The 25825-nt window shown below is 39.6% G+C and overlaps 1 protein-coding gene across 1 annotated transcript in view; it reads left to right on the top strand.

The window, feature by feature from the left end:
* pde4ca (phosphodiesterase 4C, cAMP-specific a) overlaps positions 1-25825 on the top strand; it is a 47929-nt gene that overhangs the window by 10458 nt on the left and 11646 nt on the right. The window contains exons 2-6 of the mRNA XM_046051469.1: positions 21535-21726; positions 23662-23698; positions 24399-24472; positions 24592-24644; positions 25475-25587. Of these exons, the coding sequence (XP_045907425.1) occupies positions 21535-21726; positions 23662-23698; positions 24399-24472; positions 24592-24644; positions 25475-25587 (469 nt within the window). The remainder of the gene's footprint in view (positions 1-21534; positions 21727-23661; positions 23699-24398; positions 24473-24591; positions 24645-25474; positions 25588-25825) is intronic.

Raw genomic sequence — 25825 nt, 5'->3', positions numbered from 1 at the left:
TTTTAAATTGTTATTTATTCTCATATAGCCTTTCAAAACAGTACCTGATTGTATTTCGGAGATACTGTATGTTATTGGTTTCTTTAAAATGTCGATGTCAGTAGCAGAGAACACTTTTGTACGTTGTTTGTGTTGCTTTCTAGACATGCACAAACGCACCCCAGCTTAGGCTTAATTGCATTAAAGTGGACTTGACTGTGGTTGTGCGTTTATATCATCACTGTTAATAAATACACTAAATTGAAAACTTGGTTTGAGTAATAAATCTGCCCTCCAGTGTAGCATGATACAGCTTCACCAAAGTGTTATTGAAAGCAGATACAAAACATACACTGTAATAAAAAGTGTCTCTGTATTTTTTTTAAAAAACTCCCAGAGAAGGGACACTCTATTAAATACTCTAAGGCTTTCACTCAATCCAATCACTCAAAGAAGAATCTGGTGTTAGACAAATATTTGAATAAGCTAATAAAACATCTTTTTATGCACTTTACGGCTAAGTCCAAATCATATTTGTGACTGACATGCTTTTTTAAAAATGTTTTAAAAATGAGCTGTCTTGTTAATAATATAATTGAACCTTACTGTAAATCGTTTTGAATGAGGATGTGGCCAAATCACAACCCCAACAAATTTTACCTTTGTGCCTGATGTGTTCTGACCTATATGGAATATTTAGTTTACCCACATGAGCAGAGTTCAAACTGTCCTTTCCCAGTAAATGTCAAAAACCTAAAACTTTTATTGTAAAATAAAACTCAAAGAAACCATTTTTTTGTACTTAAGTGTCCGTCACTCCTGATTATGCTATTACAATATTTGATTTTATTGTGTTTTGTCTGGCACTTTAATTCAAACACAATTGGTTGTGGGTGGACAGTACGGCGGAGGAAGTTAATCAGTGTTAGCTAGCTTTACAAACAAACCACAAACAATGTGTCCACTGACAGGCAACAACTCTGGCACACAGCTCTCCTCGCTGACTTCAAAACAGCTCGTTATCCAGGAATGCTCACCATGCCTCTATGTAGCCAACACATGATGTCATGAGGCCCCTTTGCAAATAATGGACTATTAAACCCACAACTGAGGGGTCAGCCAGAATTTATGATGCCTCTCTATTTTATGAGTTTTAGAGATTACCTCGCCACATCGTCTTGGCTTTGGCGTCCAGCATTTTGGAGCGCGGCTGTCTAACGACGAGATGTGAAGATATTGAGCAGAACTAAACATTTAGTGTCTGTCTTTCTTCAAACATCCACTCTCTTCCACCATGGTGACGCAGATACATGGAACAATGTGAAGTCGTCTGGTATACTGCCAACCTATGTGTGCGTGTGCATGTGTCAGAAAGTGTGTGTGCATGTCCACTCTAGATAACAAGGATAAAACTCTTGAACCATGTTGTTTAAACACTTTATTCCTCTAACTGCACATGAAAACAATTTTCCTGTCATGAAAATGTGTCAGTAGTGCAGACTGCTGCAAATTGTAATTTCCAACGTCCACTCCTGCATCAGAACACTGTTCATCCCACTGGGGATACATTCAGTCCAAAGTCAGCTCACATGTTAATGTTTGCGTTATAGTATGTATCAGAAAAGATAGTGTGAATACAAGGACATGAACCTTTCATTGCAAAAGTATTCATTATACCTGGTATGATTTGTAGTCTCTTTATAAAATATCGAGGGGCCTGATCATGATTCTGTTCCTGCACAGTCAATGCTATTAAACCCAAAAAGCTACCATTTAATTCATTGTAGTCATGTGATCGGATTTATAAACTGTTTTTGTTGAATTTGGGCTCCAGAAAGCCATAATACACAACAGTATTGTAGGTCTGTTCAGTTTGTGGTTATGATTGGCCCTGTTTGTGTGTGCACCTCTTCATATTTCCTTAAATGGCAGTTTTTCTTGACTACCGCAGACACCGAACCTTTGTATTATATTAAAGGATTATATTAAATACTTTTAGAGAGCAAACGCCGCAGTTATAAGCTGTCTGTGCTGTATGTCGCAACCAACATAAATATAAAGCTGAAAAATAAAACCACGCCAATAAAATATGAGCCTACTTTTTCACATATGTAGGTAATAGAGCAGTGGTCCTGTGATGCATTTTAAACTCTCTGGTGTCTAGAAAGGGGCCTGGTTCATGTTAAAGATACCTATTGAGGCTTTTTTACCAGTCTGTCTCTCTGCCTAACATTTGTGAATTCCACGGTGGTGAGATGATGCTATTGATTGATTTGCCAATTCAATTGAACCGTGTCATACTGCAGTGTAGGTTAAAGTGAACGTCCATTTATGGAGATGATTTTTGTGTGTAGGAGTTAGCTGGATGGCAATTTACCAGTCGCCAAACCCTGCTGCACCTGCCAAGCTTTCTGTTGTCGCAAGACACATAATGGAGTTTACAACGGTTCTCCGTTCCAAATTTGTAGTAATTTTCAGACAGAGGTAGACAAAACATGTTTCTCATTTTAATCCAGCAACTGTCATTTTTGCTGAAAGGAGACATTCTATCTGCTGTAGCTAGCAAGCTAATTAAGCGCTAGCTACATGAGCTAGTTGAAAACCTCCTCTCCAGCTTTTTAGTGCTGTCGGCTGACTGGTTTTAAAGGTTCAGTGTGTAAGATTTAGTGGAATCTAGTGGTGTCTCTTCTGAGACAGCAGAGAGTGGCCAGTCAAAAAATTAGGTATCTTTAGCTATATTTATTAAGAAATTATATTTCCTTAATTATTCAGTAAAACCATATATTATTGTGACTTGGCCACTGACAGATAACATTGAAAATGTAAGCCAAGAGTGTGTAACATTGTCACTGTATCTGCACCATAGTCCAATGTAAACCACACATTAGATAAAGTTTATACAAACACTGACAAGAGAAACACATTAATTCTCTCTGTGATTATGGACCCTTGCCAAAACTGTCTGCCAACAATAATATCTGGTCCGCGGCCAGATTATGGTGCCTTGATAGCGTCAAAAAATATAAATAAATACATTATTTGATAGCGGTGCTGAAATAGATCTCAGTCATGGCAGCAACAGTCACTCACATAATCATTTCCTCTTTAGTGGTTTTGCCTACACAATAAAAGCTTGAGAACCTTGTTTACTGCAGTGCTGTATTTGGAGTTGAACTGAGCTTTTCCTTTGAAAAATGCTTAACACACCTCTGAAAGAGCCGTCAGAAAACGTGATTCCCCAAAATGTCCTCTGCCTGGACATACTGGGGAATTGAAAAAGCGTCTGTAGGTTGATGGATGCGGATCAAACACCAAAACAAAAACAGTGCAGCACATGCCGTCATCTGAGAAACATTCGCTGCATAATCCATTTGTTGAAGAGAGAAAAAAAAAGTTGTCCCAAGGTTCAAAAAGAGATCAAATACTCTATCCTAGGGTTGAAAGTCCTGCACCTTACCAGCTGAGCTAACCAAACACGATATTGATATAGGTATTATATTCTCATCCGCGATTTAAGGGTTGAAAATCTTGCTCAGATGTAAAACTTATTTGCCGACCCCTGCAGTATATTATTACTATATCTTCTTCTTCTAACGTACATATTCAACATAGTGATGAATGTCTGCACTGCCTGAATTCTATCAGAAGTAGAACAAGAAGAACGTAGTAACGAAACGCGCTCTGTAGCGCTGTTTGTACGTTTTCAGCTACTGTAGAAACATGACGATGCAACGTGGCGACGTCCATGTAAGGGGGGACCCGCGGTTATGTAGATATAAATCGCTCATTCTAAGGTAATAAAAACATAACGGTTTATTATATAAGGTCTTTACACACCACTCAAAACATAGTTATGGATCGTATATTGCATTTCTGTCAATAGATCCTCAGAAATATTACACACTGGACCTTTAAAATGACAATCTTGTTAAAGAGGTTTTTAATATGAAGTTGATGGTAACATACAAGATATACAGACTGAGGCTAAACATATGTGTTCCTCTCAGGTAAAAGGTTTGCATCCTTTTTGATGAAGATAAAGAAACACCATTTTTCTTGTATTGCAGTGTAGCGCTAGTCCCAGTTTTAAGTATAATCAAAAATAATGTCAAATCAGACTTTTATTTCATTTTAACATAACACTGATTGGCTGCTTAGCTTATCCTACTTGTTTGTATTTTTAAACATTGTTTTCACTTTAACATTAATAGAGAAAAGGAGTTGTTGTTGTTTCAGGAGGAAGACTAACTGATGTGTTCAGCAAATGTAGCACGATGGTGTGTTACATAGCCTGAGGTTACTTAGTGTAAACCCAACCCAAATAAAATAGCTGCTAACGTTAGCCTAAACTGTTCAGCATTGTAGGAACAACTTACACACAGTGGGGAAAATACCACACCTTAGAGATATAGGCTTATCAATTAATTGGTCTGCCGATTAATTGGGCCAATATCTGGCATTTTGAGATAATCGGCATCGGCTGAGACCTGCACTCATGAGGCTGATATACAAAAAATGTCTGTAGACACATCTGCAGGCAACCTTGTCAATGTCTGGAGCAGTAAATTTCCTCAGTTACCAACATCTTTTCTGATTGTTAATACGTTTTTCCAGTTCTAAATCACAGCAAATGTAATCTAACACCATTACTGGTTAGCGTTAAATATATATTGCTAAACTGTAGAGAATAATGCAGTTGAATGGCATAACTTCTGACAAACTGTACCCCGCTCTCCCTTAAACACCAGTCACGTTCTGAAATTTACAGCATAACCCATTATATTTTTCTATTTCATTAATTAATAAAGGGAGCTTACTACCTACAGTTGTAACCTAGTGTTGGAAGTAACGCTAGGTTACAACTGTAGGTAGTAAGCTACTTAGCCAGGCATGTAAATGATTACAGTGTATGTTGAACACAGTGTTTAATCAATTCCTTACATTTGTATAATACACTTGTGTTTTTGGTTTTGGAAGGACCATTTTTTAAATGCAGAGATCCAAAGCTTGACAGGTGTGCTTAGTTATAGTTGCCATGCCATGATTGGATAGTTGCTGTTCGGGAGATTATGGGGTTTTATGGTATTGTCAATAGGTCATTGGTATTGAATACCCAATAATACTGTATCACTAATATCTACAAATTGTCACAAGAACACTAAAGCACCTGCTGTGCTGTCAGAAAACCTGATGACTGATCAGACTCCCCCCAGTAACTCAAATGTTCTCACACACAGAGCTCATCCTGATGAAATTTCACAAAGTCTTCTTCTCTGGTCTACAAATCCAGAGCTAGGTTTAATCTGTCTCTGGGAACATAGCCTGTAGGCCCCAGCCTCATTTGGCTGATCCCTTGTTATAAATATTTCCTGTTAAAATTTCATATGAAGCCTACAGAAGGTCGCCCAGCTAAGGTTTCATGTTTACTTTTCACATTTCTGGTCTTCAAAAATACACTCCCCCTGGCCATGGGTGACCTTGCATGCCCGTGCCTAAGCCTGTGCGGGAGTACATACTGTATACGGGTAAGTGTGTGTGTATGTGTGTGATTGTATGTTCTTCGTTCTCAGCAAGCTGTGTCCCAAGAGCTACTTACTGTAATACCCTATCATACTCATCCTGTCATCAATCTCTTTACCTAACATAGACTAGACATACCTGCCTCACACACGTATGAATACACGCTCCATCTGGAAAGGATCATGGTACTGTGCCCAATAGGAGAGTGCTGTCCTGCAATTGTATTAGCATTCAGCGTGTGTGAGTGTGAAGATGAGTAGGAAGGGGTTAAAATGGCTAAAACATTTGTGGAAGGCAGGAACCATGCTGGCTCTGATCCCGCCCCCTTTCTCAGATCTGACCTCACTCTGAAACTTGTTCCCCCTTGTGTGCGATCCACACACACACAGACACTTGCTCAGTCACATGTCTACACACACACACTGACGCACACGCTTGGTTGCTTGCACACACACACACACACACACACACACACACACACACACACACACACACACCCCTTTTACAGGTCTGTGCACATTACGTGGTGCTCTAAGACAAAACACACACACACACACATACAGCACAGGGCTGCTGTAACAGACTGGAGCAGAAGAGCAAGTTTACTCAGGGAAAGGAAAGGTTTGCTCTGTGATTAAAGGTGCAGCAGCCAGAGGGGAGAGGAGGAAGTAGAGAGAGAAATAGAAGAACAGCAAGAGAGCGAGACAGTGAGAGAGAGAGAAGACAGACAGAACGGGAGAGGGGGAAGAGGGCAGTAGTGTTGCGCCACATTTAGACCCGGCACATAGACAAGATGTATGTGGGGGACCGATTAATGGAGCTCTGCTGAGAGTGATGAAAAGCTTTCACAGGAGGAATTCAGGTGCTCAGAAGGGAATCCACTCCAGGGAATCCAATCCAAATTGATTCAGATCATCCAAGGAAAAGCAGATTGTCACCTGCATACAGTAGCATGGATTGCATCACGCCGGTCATCCTGAGCTGGATCCACTGGTCCTAGAGCTGGTGTCCACTCCTGCCAGAGGTAATGAGAACTCCTGGGAAGCCGTGGAGAGCCGGACAGCCCGACAGAGCCAAACTGACGAGGAAGCGGGCTGGGTTTTACAGGGATGAGAGCAGCCACAAGCTGAGGAGAACCAAGAGAGGAAGAGCAGCGGAGCGCCCGAGAAGAGGAGGGTGAGGACGAGTTAAAGAGAGTAGACTAAAGAAAGATGAGTGTGCCAACAAACTGTGGGTTCTGTTACTCCGTGGAGCGCAGAATCACTGTGCGGAGTGGGAACATATGGGGATCGCCGTGCGCTGTCAACAGGCCTATTGACATCATACAGAAACGCAGGCGGTAATTAAGAGCTGTCTCATTTACTCTCACTCAGTCCTTTTGTCTTTCATTCCATCTCAGTGTCTCTTTTATTCTCTTACACACACACACACACACACACGTACATACAGCATGTGTAACATTGTACAGATCATACAGTGCAGTATATGAATTTAGGAAAAATAAATTTAGTAGCTTTGACTTCAAGTACCTGGAATATAGAATCACATCCGCAATTTCTTATATCAGTATTAATTGAAACAGAAAAAAGGAGAAACACAGGATGCTACAGTATACAAGACTTATACATATTGTGATTTATGTCTTTTTGAGAACGTGAACATCTTTTAGAACTGGGTATCTAAAATCTGGAGCCAGCATACAGTATTTTATCAGCTGCAATATTTACACAAAACATTCTTTTGCTCTTATCATTTGTTTTTGCTTCATATCAGCATTTCCCCAAATATTGTTCTTATCATATTTCCTCTTGACCACTTGCGTAGTCTCCTCTTTTGTTAGACTAGGCATTGCTCCAGGGAGTGATTTTCTTTTTCATTAATACAAAAGACACCAAATAGCTTTCATTTTGAAGCCGCTGTTAACTGAAGTGGAGGGAAGGGAACTGTGTGAAGCTAATGGCTTTTGGATCATTTGAATTTTGTATTGCATCTGAGTAACGTTAAATGTATACTTTGATTCAGTTTATTCTGCAATGAAAAATGGTGACAACAAATGTTGACATTTCATTAACTAGCTGCCTCTAGCTAGCCTAGTCTTTTAAAAGCAGTTAAGTTTAGAAACATCCAGTAGTTTTACATTATTCACTTGAAAAAACTTTTAAAAGGTATGTTCATTTTCAGTTTCACTTAATGCCAGTGGATATTCATTTGTTTTGTGAATAAAGTCGGTTAAAACAGTGAATTCAGAGACATAGATTTGACATGGTGGTTTAATTATTACTTACTGATTTTTGCTGCAGCTGCAACCACCAGCCAGCCTATTACATCTCTAAACATCAACTTTAGGACTTTTCCCTGTCACTTTGCAGTCATTTCACAACAGGTAAAAGAACCACTTTCATACACACTCAAGATAAATAAAGTGTGTGTGAATGTGTACTGCACACACAACCTGAACATTAATACATGACAATACAAGCAATTTTTTTTTCTGCATAACACCCAGGCTCTTTCACATTAAAGTGTTTCTGTGTGCCACATATCTTTAATGCCAGTGTCCTTTACACAAGAATTTTCAGGGAAAGGTCAACATAAGTTTTGTAGCTTCACACAATTGTTTTCAGTGCCAGCAGGGAGGCAATGTGATGGTCCTCTGTCCCCTTTCTCAGGCGCAGTCCTTATTTATCAGATGTAATGCAGAACATTTGTGAACATGGGGGATCTTAAAGGGCAGTTGTCCTTTCAGTTTAATCCCCCTCAAGACCCATGCCAAGAAATGTAATTGACATATGCTATTAAACAAGCAAAAATATCCTTTGTGGCCAGAATTTCAGGGGTATGAAAATGTCGGACTATTACTATCACATTACTGGTCAGATTACTTCCACCTATGGATCTAAAAAGCTGTCCAGAAATGTTCTGCTTGCTAAGTTGCGGTATTATGAGCAGCAGCCTTTTGTAGAAGACTATCAGTTAAAGTGCCCAAGGACAGTGGAGCTTTATTTGGATTGTGGTATCGATCTTCACCAGTGATTGTGATGGAAGAGCAAACTCCGTTAGAGCCGGAGGCACCACCACCATTTTATTCTTAAGAGGAGGAGTGCAGGGTGAGCATAGACGCATATGATTATCAGCCTTCTCAGTGCCCATTTTGGGAATCTATTAATATCACATATTTAAGAAGACGACACTTCTAAAGTAAAAGCTATATTTATGAGTATAAGATAAGATATTAGACAGCAATGATTTATGGTGTTTGACTTCCTCTCTCTCTCTTTACTTTATCGTCCCATTTTTCTTTTTATCTTCCCTCCTTGTCCAAGGCATCTACCTACAGGATACACATAATGTAGAACACAGTACTGGCAATAAAGTGACATCCAGCGAGCTGATGGAGACACTCAGACATACCAGCCAGAGCTCTTTCTTTATAAAATATTCTCATGCATGAGTGCATCCTCCTGTAGGCATGAGAAAAGCTGACAAGACGACCCTGCAGGGGGAGGAAGGATATAAACTGCAGCTTCTGACATCAGACACCAAACCTACTGTGTCTCGCATGCCTTCGTTGCGTGATTTAAAGCCCAATTATCTCAGTTAACTGCAGACGACAACAGCCAGATAACAGTAGCCTTTTCTCCTTAGATGGATATGTGGCGAGGGTATGCATGTTTTTACGTGTCTGTGCGCGCAACAGGTACCATACAAACTGAAGTGTTGAATACATCTGTTCTTGATACATACCGTACTACTTGATAAGAAGGTTTATGTTGCCCAGTGCCGGTTATTGGTTTCCTTTCAACTTTTAGCTGTAAGGGAAACACCTGCTTTTCCTAAAAGTGGACAGATAAGAGGGTTCCCGCTGAAAACCTGGGACAGTAGCAGCTTATTGGCTTTGATGTGTGTACTGCATTCTTTTATACTGTTATTTAAACTTTATGAACCTCAAATTGGCTTTAGGCTATGAAAGCAGTCTGTAAGGCACTTTTAATTTGACTATATTTGCAAGCTCAGAAACACGTGATGGAACCTGCTTGCAGCGTGGCTTGAGCAGTGGCAATGTTGGCCTGTAGGTCCACCATTTTGGTTCAGACTGAAATATCTTAGCAATAATCTGATAAACATAGAAATTCATTGTCCTCAGAGGATGTATCCTAATGACTTAATAGTGATCCTCTGATTGTTTCCCCTAGCACCATCAAGATGTTGACATTTGTGGTGAGTTGAGATGAGCTGTGAAATGTCTTGTCAACCATGAGATGGATCACAACGTCATTTGGTACTGACATTCATGTCCCCCTGTACGTTGGTGATCCCCCCCCCCCCAACTTTCCTTGTAGCGCCACGATCAGGTCAATATATAAATTTGTGTTTTTGATTTATGACCAAAAACCTGGAAAACTATTGACAGCTGCAGCTGTACTGTGATAGTAAGTTAACATGCTAAACTAAGTTGGTAAATATTGTACTTGCTGTGCCCAAGTATAACCTCAGAGAGCTGCTAGCATGGCTGCATACTCTTAACCCTGTTAAGTTGTTGTGAAGTACAGTTATGTACTTCACAACAGATCACAGAAGCTGTCTTTTGATGTGAGATTGTTAATTAAATGCAGATTAATTAGCTCCATTAGTTTGAGCCGTGTTAGTTATCTCCTCTGCTCTCCCAATGACACAGAGCATTATGCAGTTATGACAGCCAGGGAAGGGATGGAAAAATATTAAATGATTATTTCTAAATGAACCGCTGACAGCAAATACAAGTATGAGCTTTGTTAGGTGTTTGGGAATGAGAGAGTGTGATTTATGCACAGAGTAATTTAATATGAATTAAGAGTCTTACAAAGACGACAGTTTTGGCAGGTTGTATGTGAGTGAGGTAACTGCGGTTGAGCTTTAGAAGTGCATTTCTTAGAAACCCAATACTCTGTCCTGTCAGTTCAACCTGGACAGAGAGGAGGGGAAAAGAGAAATCTTCATCTGCTTGATTTATCAAAATCTTCAAGTGTGAATGTTGGACGCACTCTAACGCCAAGCCCTGTCAAGCAGCTTTTTTTTCTCTTTGAGATAGACACCACTTGTGCCAGAGGTCAATTACTATGTAAATTTGCCAGGTCAGTGTGGCAATGATAAATTAATCTAACCGTTCAGTCACAGTACGTGAATCTCCGCATTTACAGAGCATAACTCTCTATGGTTCTGGCGACGGGGAGCATGCGTCGCCGCCAAAAAGCATTTTGTCGTAATAAATGTGTCTGAAAGTGTTTCCAAAGCATTTCTTAAATCTTCAGCGTCTTCTAATGGTGGTCTGGCCCACAGGGAGCGTCATGGACCCTCATTTATCTGCCTCACAAATAGGTGGAACAGTTCCACTGGTGTTGGGTTGCAGGCCTCGCACACATACACATACTGTACTCATGTGGGTTGTGGAGTTGGGCTCGGACGTGTGTGTCCGTGCATGAACACACAGAGGTGAGCACGTACAAACAATTCTTTGGTGCTGGGTCATTTGGAACATTCACTCACTCAGAGTTAAGTCGTGGCTGAGTGTTCGCAGTGATAGAAATTATGGACTGAATGCTCTCCTAAAACTCCTGCAACAAGCTTTCCAGACACAAGCGCGCAGGAATCATTTTGTTGTAGCATGACAGAATAATTGTGCAATTAAGTGTCTGTGTGTGTATTTGAGGCTTTTTTTCCTGTGACATCTAGGAGTGGACACAAGATATGACATTTTGAAATTCTGCATTATTTCACTTTCAACAGTTACAGTAAATTCAGACCATATGTGTGCTTCACTTACTTTAATGATATGACAAACATTGTATTCGTTCACATTCACTCTGTCCATGAATCACATTGGTGGACATGGAAATCACACACCACTAAGATGAGCTGAACACAGTGGTGCCTGAAAAATGGCTCGGAGATCTGACTGACTTTAAGAATCAGCTGCATTTATGTTCAGTTTGAAAAGATCCTCCTCCTCCATTTTTTTTTCATTTTTGCTCAGTGTGCTGTACCAATAAACCAAAAAAAAAGGTCAGTGAAATGATTCTGTGTTCCTGCCTTTCTGTATGTCAGCTAACACTACATTGGCTCACATGGTTTTAAAACCATTTTTCACCCCCTGATTCTGAACAATGGACATACATGTATAACACAGTTTGTCTATTCTTTGCCATGATTTGGACATAAAGTTCGTATTGGTTCTGTTTTTGTAGGGTGTGAAATTATATAATGCCTAAAAGGTTATTCTTTGTGCTGCTATTCGTGAGTGCTTTCTGAAACAATAGCAGCTAAACTCTACCTTTAAATTCTGTGTTACTGGTTGAATGCTTTGAGGAGGATCTACAGCATGTGTGCAGCCATTTCCCTCATGTTTTTTAACAAGGGGGATTAGTCAGTAACTGAGACAAGGGCACAAACAGGGAGGGCTGGGGCCAGGTCTAATGTTTCCCTGTATGCTGCTGCGCATGCAAGAGTTTTACCACTGAAATCAGTTAAAGGAGTAGTTCAACATTTTGGGAAATACCGTAATTTGTTTTCTTGCAGAGAATTAGCTGAGAAACCACTCTCATTTCTGTGCGGTAAAAATGAAGCTGAACCCACCAGCTGGCTGTTTGTGTCCAGTTTATTTTGCTAAACTAAGCTAACTGTCATAAGTTTCTCGAGTGGCAATACTTATATTTTATGTTTATTATTGTATTTAAATAAGGGTTCAGCATGTTTAAGTAAAATCGTTAACACATGTTTATTTATTTTTCTTTTCCAACATGATGTCTGATGTTTCTCTGGGGTCTAATCTCACTTCAGAAACCATCACCATTAATAGTCACCTCATGGTGATTATGTTACGACAACTTTTCTGAACCTGTTCTCTCGCCTCTCCTCACTTCCTCACTTTGTGTGTCTTCTCACCTTCAGACCTACCACTTGTATTCATTTCACGTTGCTGTTTTCTTTGCTGCGCTATACGATCTTGGAGGATAACAGAGACTGGAGTCGTGTGTGTGTGTGTGTGTGTGTGTGTGTGTGTGTGTGTGTGTGTGTGTGTGTGTGTGTGTGTGTATAGATAGAAAAATGAGGACACTCCTCAGACTAACTATAAATCTCTTCCGGTCTCCAACTCACTACTTTTTAAATGACCACTGCCTCTAACCTCGCTCTGTTGTCCTTTACACAATGTCTTACCTGTACAATTAGGAAACTGTGTAGTCTTTATCTGGAGGTTGTTCACATTCATTTATTACATACATATACATATTACATTGTGTATGTCTGACCTACTGTACACTTCCATTTTAAAAAACATTATGTAACTATTTTACCTTAAAATAGCATATCTAAAATCATTTTGATAGTATACTGACTTGTAATAAGGAGAATGGGGCTTCTTTCATTCCCACTCAGCGCCCCGAACACCTGTTCTTGCTATATGTATCTTGGGTTGAGCAGTTACGATCTCCTGCGAGAAATGCATAACACTTCACGGCTATACGTCACGCACTACGTCATGCACTGCGTCACGCACTACGCAAGTTCTTACATAATGTTGCTTTAAACAATAGCCTACAGTGTTAAAGAGTACAATATGTATATTATGTAGGATGTCCTTGGCTAACTGTCCACACATAATTCTGCAGCCCGCCAACAAGGTTGATTTTTAAAGTTCACTTAGGGAAAGACAAACAGTGATATTTGTACCCGAGGACAGTGGACAATTCTTTACCCAAGCCTAATTTCACAGAACAGGCACAAAAGATGCAAGAATATTTCAACAACTGGACTGCACTGAAATTGTTGGAATTTTTGCAGCTGATAAGAGCTTACGCAATTTAAAACCAAACTTTTTCAAGGGTTTTAGGAAAGAGAGCTGCTATCAAGTTTATTATTTAAAATGAACAAATCAAGTATTTCCTCTTGCTTTCCGACACTGGGAGACAGCATTGTCTCACTGATCATGATACTGTACCCAACTAATGCTCATACTGTATCAATCTATTGATAATTGAATGAAACAGAGAAACTGTCCTCAGCTGCCACTTCACACAGATAAGTCCATCAGAGGTCAGCGTGTGCTTCACATCCAGCAAGCGTGTGCGTCATGACATTGTGTTGTTATCCAAAGGAAAGATCTGAGGAAGAGGGCTGGGCTCTGAGACTTACAGCCATCAGAGAGGGAACACTGAGAATACTGTTCACATATGATAATACTTTTTTAATTTACAGACCAGCTGCTGGTTTTGAAACAACTGAGTCAGATAACTGCCACTATGTGTGAAATGCATATACAGCCTCATTTAAAGTAACAAATATGGCAGAGATCCTTTTTACTCACTATATTTACTAGAATTATACATTTAACTTTATTTTCTTCAGTTATAAAAAAAGACCTTCCTTGATGTAGTGTGATAATTTAACAAACCAACTCTTACTTCATCAAGGAAATCATAAGTTTCCCTCTTCCTATGCCAAACACTTCCTGTCCACAAACAAATGGTCAACAGAAGAAACAATGCTGTGTTTTTCACATCACTGGCTCCATACAAACTTGTCCCATTATACAGCGTGTCTCATAACTCTGTCTCAGCACTTTTTTATAAAAAGGTCAGTGAAATGATTCTGTGTTCCTGCCTTTCTGTTATGTCAGCTAACACTACATTGGCTCACATGGTTTTAAAACCATTTTCAGCCCCTGATTCTGAACAATGGACATATATGTATATCACATTTTGTCTATTCTTTGCCATGATTTGGACATAAAGACGCTGACGTATTGGTTCTGTTTTTGTAGGGTATGAAATGATATAATGCCTGAAAGGTTATTCTTTGTGCTGCTATTCATGAGTGCTTTCTGAAACAATAGCAGCTAAACTCTACCTTTAAATTCTGTGTTACTGGTTGAATGCTTTGAGGAGGATCTACAGCATGCGTGCAGCCATTTCCCTCATGTTTTTTAACAAGGGGGATTAGTCAGTAACTGAGACAAGGGCACAAACAGGGAGGGCTGGGGCCAGGTCTAATGTTTCCCTGTATGTTGCTGCCCATGCAAGAGTTTTACCACTGAAATCAGTTAAAGGAGTAGTTTAACATTTTGGGAAATACCGTAATTTGTTTTCTTGCAGAGAATTAGCTGAGAAACCACTCTCATTTCTGTGCGGTAAAAATGAGGCTGAACCCACCAGCTAGTTAGCTTAGCTTAGCATAGCTTAACTTAACATAAAGGGAATTGGGTAAATAGCTATCCCGACACTGTCCCAGGCCAAAAACTACTCTGACACATAACCCCCCATAAAACGGCACATTTATCTTTTTGCACATTTACGTTTTTGTTTGTGTAACATATTACACACTTACATATTTATCTTACAGACATGAGAGAAATATTGATCTTTTTTAACTAATTCTCAACAGGAGATTGAATAAGCATATTTCTCAAATTGTCAAACAGTAAGGCTAATATTGATACTGATATGTATTTAAAGAATATCCATTACATGTATGTCCACTGCAATGTAATAAATGAAAATTAGAGTTCATGTTGCTTTTTAAAATTATTCCCAAGAAGCAACAAGCTAACAAGCTAGACAACCTGTCAGCAATGCAGCCGTTTGAGAATCAATGACAAATTAAATAGGAATTACAGCCATTATGTAATGGGCAAAGATGATGCTATTATGAGTTAATGAAGGTATACTGAATATACATAAAAGCACGCAACCTCCATCGGGTTGCCGCATGGCCAAGTAACATGATGAAAGGAAAGGAAGAGGAAGGGCAAGACAAACAAACAGGATGGTACTGCCTCTGTGCAAGGGGCCACAGAGAAAACAACCAGACAGCTTTTATCCCAGAACACATACTGGTGACATTTGTGTTACACTGTAATTCACACATAGAAAATGTCACTGTGAATTTAAATAGCTCCAAGAGTACTTTTAAAGTCTGTCTTCTAATGTGGCCAGATTTACCACCTTCGTGGTTCATCCATGGGTCATTTTGTTCTATGTGTTGAGCTTCAGGGTGTGGAGGCTCAGCTGCTGGTGTGAAATTTGTGGTCTCGTTAAGCCAATCCTAATCCTTGTTTGCTCCAGAACATCTTTCATGTGTCATGTGTAGATGCAGCATGGATATGTACAGCCTAGATTATAATGCTTAAACACCACGGCAGGAAAACAAAGTATGAGCCCCCCCCCCCCCCCCCCCCCCCCCCCCCCCCCCATTTATTTCTAACTGCTTTCACTGTAATAGAAATTGTTTAAATTATCTACACAAAATACAACACTCTCAGCTTTCAACAGATGCTTAATGCACTCTGCCTTCTTTTAAATGGCTTTTGAAGAAATGGCTGAGCCAGTCCTGCAAGTCGGCTCTGGTGTAACAAATTCTACCTCTGGTTCTGTCACAGCAAAGGCCTGGGGATGATGAATGAAGGTTCAGATGACAGCTTGCCCTGGTTTACAGGCCTATCTCTCTTATTCCCTCTCACTCTGCCCCAGAGCTCCTGTATTTTAATGCTCCCCAGATGGGATTGACGTTGCCATTGAGAGGTGGTGACGCAGGCGGGGTGTCAAGTATCAGGGCTACTGACAGGTTACCATCAATCACACTTCTTACCAGCCAGCCACTTAAATAACAAACGCTGTAACACACCTCTCGCTTTACACTTTTTCTGCATAAAAGGTTTCATGATTGGTCTTTAGACAGTGTGTGTGTGTGTGTGTGTGTGTGTGTGTGTGTGTGTGTGTATGCACAGGTGCCTTGGTGGCAGATGTCTTCACCTTCTCTGCATATGGAAACGTTTTTTAATCCGTAATCGTATCTTGACAAAATTATCTATTGTGTTGTTGTTTTACAAAGCTCTGCTGCTTGAATTAATGATTCCCAGTAAACTAGTAACTAAAAATTAACAAAAAATAGTTGTTTAGTTTTTTTCTGATGGATTTCAGTGGAAGACATTAAACAGTAGTTTGATTATTTTATTTGTGAATTTGCATTTTTCCTAATGTGATGTACTGTATATCAATATAAAAAATAATAATATTGTGATATTAATTTCCGCCCTATCACCCATTCCTACTCACTGATATGCAGTATATGGGGGATGCGACTTGTGATTATTTCCATTATTCATTAATCAGCCAAAGAGTTGACTGATACATATAAAATGTCTATAAAATGTGGTCTATAACATTGCTCATCACAGGTTTCCATAGCCCAAGGTGACATGTTTTAAATTTTTGTTTTTCAGTTTACTATCATAAAAGACAAAGATAAACAGAATCTTCACATTTAAGAAGCTGGAACTTGTTGTTTACAGTCGGATATTCAGATTGGCCAGCTCTTGCAATCTCACCAAAGCCCAGTAGAGGGACTCTGTCCTCAGAGTGACTTCATAGATTTATTTCAGTTCTCCAGACAGCACCTACTACACACATGAGCCTTCACTCCACAACAAGTTTATGTGGTATATTATTAAACAACGCTCTCCCAGTCAACTGGATTTTATAAAAAAAAATACCATTCTGTTCTGTTTATTTTTATCACTTGTGGCTGAAACTGAGAAATGGACAGAGGGAGGAGGGTGTCAGGGAAGGAGAGAAGAGGTGGGTGGCTGCGACTGGCTGGCATGTGAAAGACACAAAGACAAAAGAGTCTTGAAGACCAGCCCTACAAACAGCTGCTGTGCTTCTGTCCGGACATGTCACATGCCACAGTTGACATATTTTGTATACATTTTTCTGGTTTCATATTCGCTCCATCACCGTTGCCTCCATGAAGAAATATGGACACCTGCTATGTTTTTTTCAAAATGAATCTAATATTATGCAAAAGCAGAATATGAAGTCCATCACTAGACAAAAAACATTTGAAAACCATTTCAATTGAACAAGAATGATCAGTTATTTCAACTTGGCTGACGCATTTTAAATTGATTTAATTGAAAGATTGTTTATCCCAACACTTCATACATAAATAGGAATAATAGTAAATCTAATGTAAATATTTTTGCATATCACTGCACAAACTGCCGTACATGCACACATTTCTTTTTATTCTTTATACATTTAAAGTACATTTAAATAACTGCCACATGTTTTTTTCTTTTACACACAGTTCTGTTATTCTTTTATAACTTGTTTTTTCCATATTTATATATTTTCCATTTGTTTATGTCAACTGTATTTTTATGTCCACGTCTAGCTCCTTATCTCCAAAGCAAATTCCTCGTATGTGTAAAATACTACTTTGCAATAAAGCTCTTTCTGATACAAAAAATAACACAAAAACAATTTTTATTAACACAGTCCTACAAAAGCTGACAAAATTCATCTCATAGGCTAGATAGTATAGATTTTAAAAATCTTAGTTTTAGTTGTTTTAGATCCCCATTTGTTGTTACCTTGGCAACGACTACTCCCTTGCAATGCAACCATGTACATTAAAGTATTTTTTTCTTAATTCATATAAAACTAAGGGAGATCATTGTGATTGTGCTACTGGAAATCATATGAGGGATACATATTGATGTCTAGAGTGTGCAAAAATTCACTACTATTGTGTACTTGTGCATGTATTTGTTTAAGTAAAAGCTAATAGTCCAGTGTAATGAGTAAGTCAGGAGTCCCCCGAGAAAGAGGAGAAAACTGTAAGTGAAATAGCAGCCAGGGAAAGACGTGGGCAATATTTTGTTCTGTGATTGATCTAATTTTAGCATGGCATCGGCTTCAAATAGAAAAATCCCCATAAATATTCATGAATGAGGGAAGAATCTGCTGCTCTGCGATGTGCGAGGGAGAAGAGAGGGGAGGGGAGGACTGTGTATTCTACCTGAAACTCTATTTTTAGCCCCTTCGCTGCCTCTCTCGGTCTATTCCCGAATCCCTATGGATGGGGAGGCTAAATATAGCTGCACAGAGGCTGATGCGTGATGCAGAAACAAAAATAGAAACAAGTTTATGGTCAGAGCATGCAGGACAACAGCCAGGGGTGCTGCATCATTAGGGAGGACAGAACAAGATAGATGGAGAAAACTGGAAAGATGAAGGGGAGAGGGTGAAGCTCCTAGCTACATGTGTAACTGGATGATGTGTGTGCTTACAGATCAGAACTGTATACATTATATGTGTGTAAGGTGGCACGTTACTCTGCTGTAGCACATTAAAGGCATCATTTACACATGTAAAACAGGTTTAATTCCTCTTCTTTCTGTGTAACACACTTCCCTACCTCCCCCGACTCCTCTCCTTGGCCATGTATATTGCAGTTGGTATGTCTGAATCTGTCACATGAATGGAGAGATGGGGTCTTCTGTTCGGCTACTGTTACATAATAGCCAGTAACACAGCAACATCTTGTCCTCATGCAGCATCCTAGGAGGACAGCAGGGTGGGGGTGCACTGGAGGAAGGAGTGGAAAGAGAAATGAATAGGATGTTTGCATGCTAGAGTTGGTGCATACCTACTATTAGACAACTGTAGAAAGCTGCAGCATTCAAAGTAATCAAATTTGTATTAAAGCTGCAATCAAGTATTTTTTGCCAATGCTAGCGGCATGGCTCTAAGGATGGCAATGTGGTCTGTTAGTTGACGACTTTGTTCCAGACTGAAATTACACTATTGGACGTATTGGTACAAAATTTTGTACAGACATTCATAGTCTCCAGATGATGAGCCCAAATGACTGTGGTGATTCCCTGATTTTTCATTTAGCGCCACTGTGAGGATGACATTTGTGGTTTTCAGTCAAATATCCTATGGATTGCCGTGAAATTTGGTAGAGACAATACTTTTGCTGATCCCTTTACTTTACATTAACTTTTGAAATAGCAACTAGATAAGTCTAATTGTTAATTTGTCCAAAAATATCTGCAAAACGATTGACATTCCCGTCTGCCTCAGCTGTATTTTTTGTTCAGTGCTAATTAGCGCATTTTAAACATGCTAACATGCTAAACTAAGATGGTGAACATGATAAATGTGGTACCTGCTAAACATCAGCATGTTGACATGTCAAAGTAGGTAACAAACACATGTAATTAATAACATTAACAAGGGCTGTACTCCATATAGGTTTGCTAGTTGGGGGCTCTGGTATTGTGCATACTGGTTCGTTGGCTTAGCATACTTGGGCACTAAATGTGATTAAGCGCTCTTTAATGTTATTAATTACTGCTGTGCTCAAGTGAAATTGTCATAGTGGTAATCAAATGAAATCATAGCTTGTAATGTATAGACTGCATACAGCTAAACAGTGTATTTAGTGCTGTGTTAAATTTTTTTTTTTACCACCAACAGACATCTCCAGCTAGCACTCACATCACACATAACTCCACTTTTGTGTTTGCCTTTAGTTTCAGAGATTTTTATTTTTAAATATCGTTTCCCCTGCTGTGTTTATTTATAAAAGATTCAGTGTGTGTCTTAGCATGTGTTCGTCCAAAATCCTCCACGTTCTGCTAATGGTTGTTTTTCTAAAGCGTGGATTTCTACTCTGGAGTTCCTCCGCTTGTTTAGAAAAGGAGAGGTGTTGCCAAATGGATATGCAGGCTGAAAGAGTCTGTCTGGGTTCGGATGTCAGCAGAGGGGGCTGTGGGAAAATAAAGATGTGGATCGAGGCAGAAACGTGCGCAGACTGTGAAGAAAGGCCTCGCCGTGCCTTTATTTGGTGTTTTTCTATCTGTAGTCAGATCATGTTTGATCAGGAGGAACTCCTCACCTGAACGCCCCGCTATTTTTAGACTCACATTCACGTGACCCCACGTCAGTGCTCTGATGCTGATTTTATACCCGCTGTTCACTCGCAGTCATTCACCACACACTCCTCTGGATGTTAACACACACACACACACACACACACACTTGTACATCACCTGCATGACATTAGCCACACAAGCTTCACACCCTTTATGAAGTGCAGATGTGTAGACAGTGTTATAACTGTTTTCATTTTGAGTGCATACAGACAGGCTGGCTGGAAGTGGTGGGATTTGTTGGAGGGGTTTTTTTTCTTGATGTAAATGGCTTTGTGGGTCATATCATAATAACTAATCATCAAAATTAGAATCCATTTACAGTCTCTAGCTCTCAGCACGCCACTATTGTGGTTTCTAAATTTCATTGTTTTTGTCTTATCACATGCTAAATGCAGTGCTGATTTTAGTCTACTTTGTGAGCTAATTAAGTGTGATAACTGCATTCCCACATATGTCACATCCTCCTTGTCACCCTCCTAAATATGTCATTTTTAGCTCTTATTTTGTTTTTTCTGGTTTATTCTGGTCACACTTCCTTCTAAATTACACTATTTCCTGTTCAAGAGATAAAAATGGCTGAATGTTGTTACCCAGTGACGAAAGCTTGTGATATTTAAAAATTTTGGCATTGTGTGCGTCTCCCTTTCATTGTTACTGGAACAGCACCAGTGTCTCAACTGGAGCAGATACTGGGATTGTAATATTGTTTTGTCTACCTTGTCCACACAATAATCAGATAGTCTATGTCTATAAGAGTAATGTTTTCATCACCAAACAAAATCCATATTCTATAGATCAGCTCTGATTGATCCATTTATTTGTCTCACTATCACATATTGCCTGCAGCACTCACTGAAACTAATTAGCTCAAGAGGACAACACACTGGCAGCTGGAACTGTAACGACCAGTCAGTCAGTATATTTCTATTAACAGCTGTTGTTCAGTTGTTCCTGCCTGATGCTTTAAACAATCACAAAGTGACAACCTGTATTTGTTACCGATATGTCCAGAAACAGATTCACACAGGACAACTGCTTCATGATGCATGCATGCTCTCAGCAGTGGGAGAACTAGTGGTTAATATTTTAATGGGAAAACGATTACTGGTTAATGGTTTAACAATGGCAACCTCTAAACCAAGAACTGGGTGTCCTGCATGGATGGATGCTTCTTTCATTTTCTTTCTATGCTTTGGAATAAATCTGCATGCTTGTTTTTTTAACCAAGAAATGTGTCTTGACTCATCTAACCTTAATCACTTCTCTCTCTCTCTTCTCAGTTTTGATGTGGAGAATGGATTGTCAGTGGGACGCAGCCCCCTGGACCCCCAGGCCAGCCCTGGCTCTGGTCTGGTCTTGCAGGCCAACTTTCCCCATAGCCAGCGGCGGGAATCCTTCCTCTACCGCTCCGACTCTGACTTTGACCTTTCACCCAAAGGTCCTTCCAGGAACTCTTCCACTGCCAGTGACCTGTAAGTTCATCTCAGCTGTTCCACCTGTCGTTGTTGTTGTTATGGTAACTCTTTGTGAATGGGAGAGACTCTGCAACACAATATGCAATGTTTTATATTTGTTATGTATTTAGGAGGATTGGTTGTAAGCAAAATGTGTTCCCCCTTTATTTATTCAAGTTTATGACGACTTTCATTTACACCCCTCAGAGCATTCTTGTCTCTCAATAGTTTCTGCTCCACAAATGCTTTACTTTAATGTCGTGTGCCTATTTTGGCATGAAGTGATTTGGTATGTTTGATTACAAAAATGGGGGGAAAAATCATATTCAGGGTCAGACTTTAAATTTCCCACCAAAATCACATTTCATAAACACACACAATAAGCCTCTCTGATGCTCTGATGAAATAAAAAATAGATCTCACTATGCAAAAGTAAAGTCTCAATACCAACAGTGTTTTGTGTGCTGTGATTCAGGTCATATACAAAATGAATGAGTACTTCTGTATATATTCAGTCTTTACTCTGAATATATATAGTGTAGCACAAGATATCTAAATACACAGGCTTTGGTCGTTAATGATGGGATACCAGTGTAAGTTTACTTAAAAAAAACATTGTTGTCAGTTGAATGCATTTAGCAAATAACAAGACATGTTTTTCTCTCCTTGTGCTTAGAGGTTTCCACATTGGAAGATTCAGATGGTGCATTGGTTTAAGACTTGGCTCCCTTACAAGCTGCAGCAAACAGTTGCGGTCTTAACTTTATTTGCAAATTTTAAACTAGCCTTTTTGGCATTTCATTGGATTCCTTGAGAGACCTCTGAAGCCAAAGGGCCATACTGTTTAGGTGGCGTGCTTTGTCTTTCGTGGCTTTGTGTTTTGATGTATCAACACTATTCTTCACGTTGCTTATGTTTGACCAAAATTCTACACAGATTGATTAGAGGGGTCTACTTAAGCACATTTCGATGCCTTTCCTGTCCTAGTCTTTAAGTTGTGGTAGCTCAAAGACAGTATTAAAACATGCTGTAGTAAGATATACAGCCTTGAAAAGCCCGACATTAGTACAGACACTTTTTTTGCATGTCAAATATGCTTCCCTATGAAATAGGAAGATTTTGTTGTGTTTTGTTTTATTTTTTTGTTGTTTGTGTTTCCAAGATGTCCCCAAAACAGTCCAATTCACAGTTCATAATGTCTAAACACATTTGAGTTTTTAAAGTAAGCAGTCACAGGTCTCCTCATGCACTCTTGCCTATCTGTTTTTAAAGGGAAGAAAGCTTGAAGCACTGGGAAGTCAACTGGTTGTCATCTCGGTGAGAAGAACATGATAAAACTAAATCAAGATAAAAACACTGACTCTCTCCTGTATTCCCTTTTAGATGGCTTCACAGCCATATATCACTTCCCTAAATATGAAACACTTCACCTTTGACCCCCATTAGACCCCTCCACCCTCAAAACACCCAGTTATGTTTGTTTTGTTTTTTTGTTTGTTTTTTGCATGTGACCCTTAATCAGAGACAACCAAGTACAATAACACACTCTGTGTTTTTATTTACTTATGAGCATTTACCATTGCATTATATCTTATATCACCCTCCCTTCCACCTATCCCAATCCGTTCCCTCAGCGACCTTACTATACGCAGTGCATGACATATTTTAGTTTTTGGACATTTTAACAGAATGATGACAAAGGGAGTGATGAATGACATGAACATCTGACAAGTAAATATGATAATAATGATGTCCTCTTGCTGCCAACCTCAACCAGACTACCTCATTATGGTGAACTAGAAATGATACCTCCGACAAAGGTGCAGTGTGGTTTCCTTTGATTTGATTTCTTAAAGCTGTTTAGCCTAGGAGCTTGGAGGTTGGTCCTCTAGTCAGTGTTTCATGTCTTTGTTTCATTCCCTGCCCTCCTGTATATTTTCTTCTTTATTGCAGGCATACAGAAGACATGATTGTCACACCATTTGCACAGGTGAGTTCTCTGAAACGATTTTCTTTATGTGCTCTTTGAAATCGTGCCAGATGGTCTAATAAAAAGAAATTCATGTTCACTTGTTAACTAAAGACAGCAGGTCTTTTAAAAAAAACTATACTAGTCCAGATGGTGCAGGTTTGGGCTTCACTGCATCATCGGAACAGCCCCTCAGCATTATCTTGGCCCTGCGACAGGATCAGACATCCCACTGGTGTTGCCTGGCTCTTGCGTCGGATGTGCGTCACACTTGTGCTCACTTTACACAGTGAACGAAGCAGTGAATCTAATACTGCTGGATCATGCTGTTTAAATTTGCATGCAAGCTGATAAGGCTGCTACATGGGTCAGGTCTGGACACAGGATACTCTGTCGGGCTTTCTCTGTGTGCTGAGTCAGTGTTTGGCTCCAGATGGAGTGACAGACATGACATAGAAGAGTGTCAGTGATGCCATCCAAACATCAGACAGGGAGAGGAGAATGTTTCTGTGTAGCACTAAGGCTTGCAGGATAAAAGCCATAGTATCTGATTTCAAGGCTTGTCAGTGACGCGAATTAAGAAGCACTAGTTCAAGATGAATTAAATGAAGACATGTGCAAGTATTTAAGGCTATGAATGAAGTGACATCTGAGGCTTCATTACATCATAAATGTAACGTACGTCATTCAGTACATTCAGCCTCTTGTCCCAATCTTATAGGTCCTCGCCAGCCTTAGGACGGTCCGAAGTAACTTTGCCGTCATAACCGGCCAACAAGATCGCACAGCCAGCAAGTATGTTCTTAGAAAATGTCAATGGCTGCTTGATAAATCTGCTAGTGATCTCACCTTCATACCTCACAAATATAATCATGCTGTAGTGACATTATGACTTTTGCTGTCTCTGTCTACAGGACACGATCCTCAGGCAGCAACCCACCATCCATGTGTAAGACCAGCCTCGCAGGTTGGTACTGGTATTAAAAAGGGGTATTTACTAATCAATATCCCATTATCAGCACTGACCCTGGTCAGGAAGACAGGGAGACAGCAAGGACATTATCACGATTGAATTTGTGAATTGTAAAATCTGGGTTCCTGGTAACACGTCACAGTAATGAATTAGTAAATTAATGCCATTCACAAACACATAAAATCCAGTGGTGGGGGGAAGAATTCATTATGTACTTAAGTAAATGTATTAATACCATATTGTAAGAATATGCCTTTAAAATATTGCATTGAAAAAAAAGTCTAAATCTTGCATTGAAAGTGTTACTCTTAGTGATCAGTTACATATTACATTATTAGTTTTACTACTGATACATTAATGTGTAGGCAGCATGTTACTGTTGTAGCTTCTTGAGGTGAAGCTATTTTGAATCTTTTTACATACTGTACTGCTGTACAGTCTAATCTATAACACTGCAATCATATTTTATACGCTCATTATGTTTTTTGTATATGACATCATAATATGTAACGTAACTAGAGATGCGGTGAAGTGAAACAAACAATATTTGCCTCTGAGATGTAGTGGAGTAGAAGTATAAAGTAGCATACCATGGAAATGCTTAAGCAAAGTACCTCAAATAGTAACTGTAATTGTACTTAGGTACAATCAACCACTGATGAAATCTTTTTTTTTTCATGAAAAGCTGTTTTCAACAAGAACAGGAGGTTTACAGCCCATTTTAAGTTCCACTTTAAGAATCTTTTTGAAATTTGAACAGTATGCGAAAGTTCTCTAGGAGTTTGATCCATCCCATAATGCCTTACTGTGTTTATCTGCTACAGAGGAGCCTCACCAGCAGCTGGCCATAGAGACTCTAGATGAGCTGGACTGGTGTCTGGAGCAACTGGAGACCCTGAAGACTCGACACTCTGTCAGCGAGATGGCTTCCAACAAGGTGCTTTGACATAATACACAGCAGCCTGATGAGCGGGACATTTAGACACTCAGCAGACCACAGAGTAATATACTGAACATACATACCTGTCACAGGATAGAAGGTCCCCACACTGCCGCACTGTTCAGGTTAACATTAAATACAGCCAGATTCAGAGCAAGGTTGCAGAGTGCTGACTTTGTTCTGTATTATTCACCCTCCCTGAGGGATTTTATTAGTCATATGCATCTTGTTGCCA

Source organism: Micropterus dolomieu, linkage group LG06 (assembly GCF_021292245.1).
Source record: "Micropterus dolomieu isolate WLL.071019.BEF.003 ecotype Adirondacks linkage group LG06, ASM2129224v1, whole genome shotgun sequence".
NCBI lineage: Eukaryota > Metazoa > Chordata > Actinopteri > Centrarchiformes > Centrarchidae > Micropterus > Micropterus dolomieu.
Note: the sequence above shows the minus strand (reverse complement) of the source record. Positions and strands in the feature narration are given on the sequence as shown.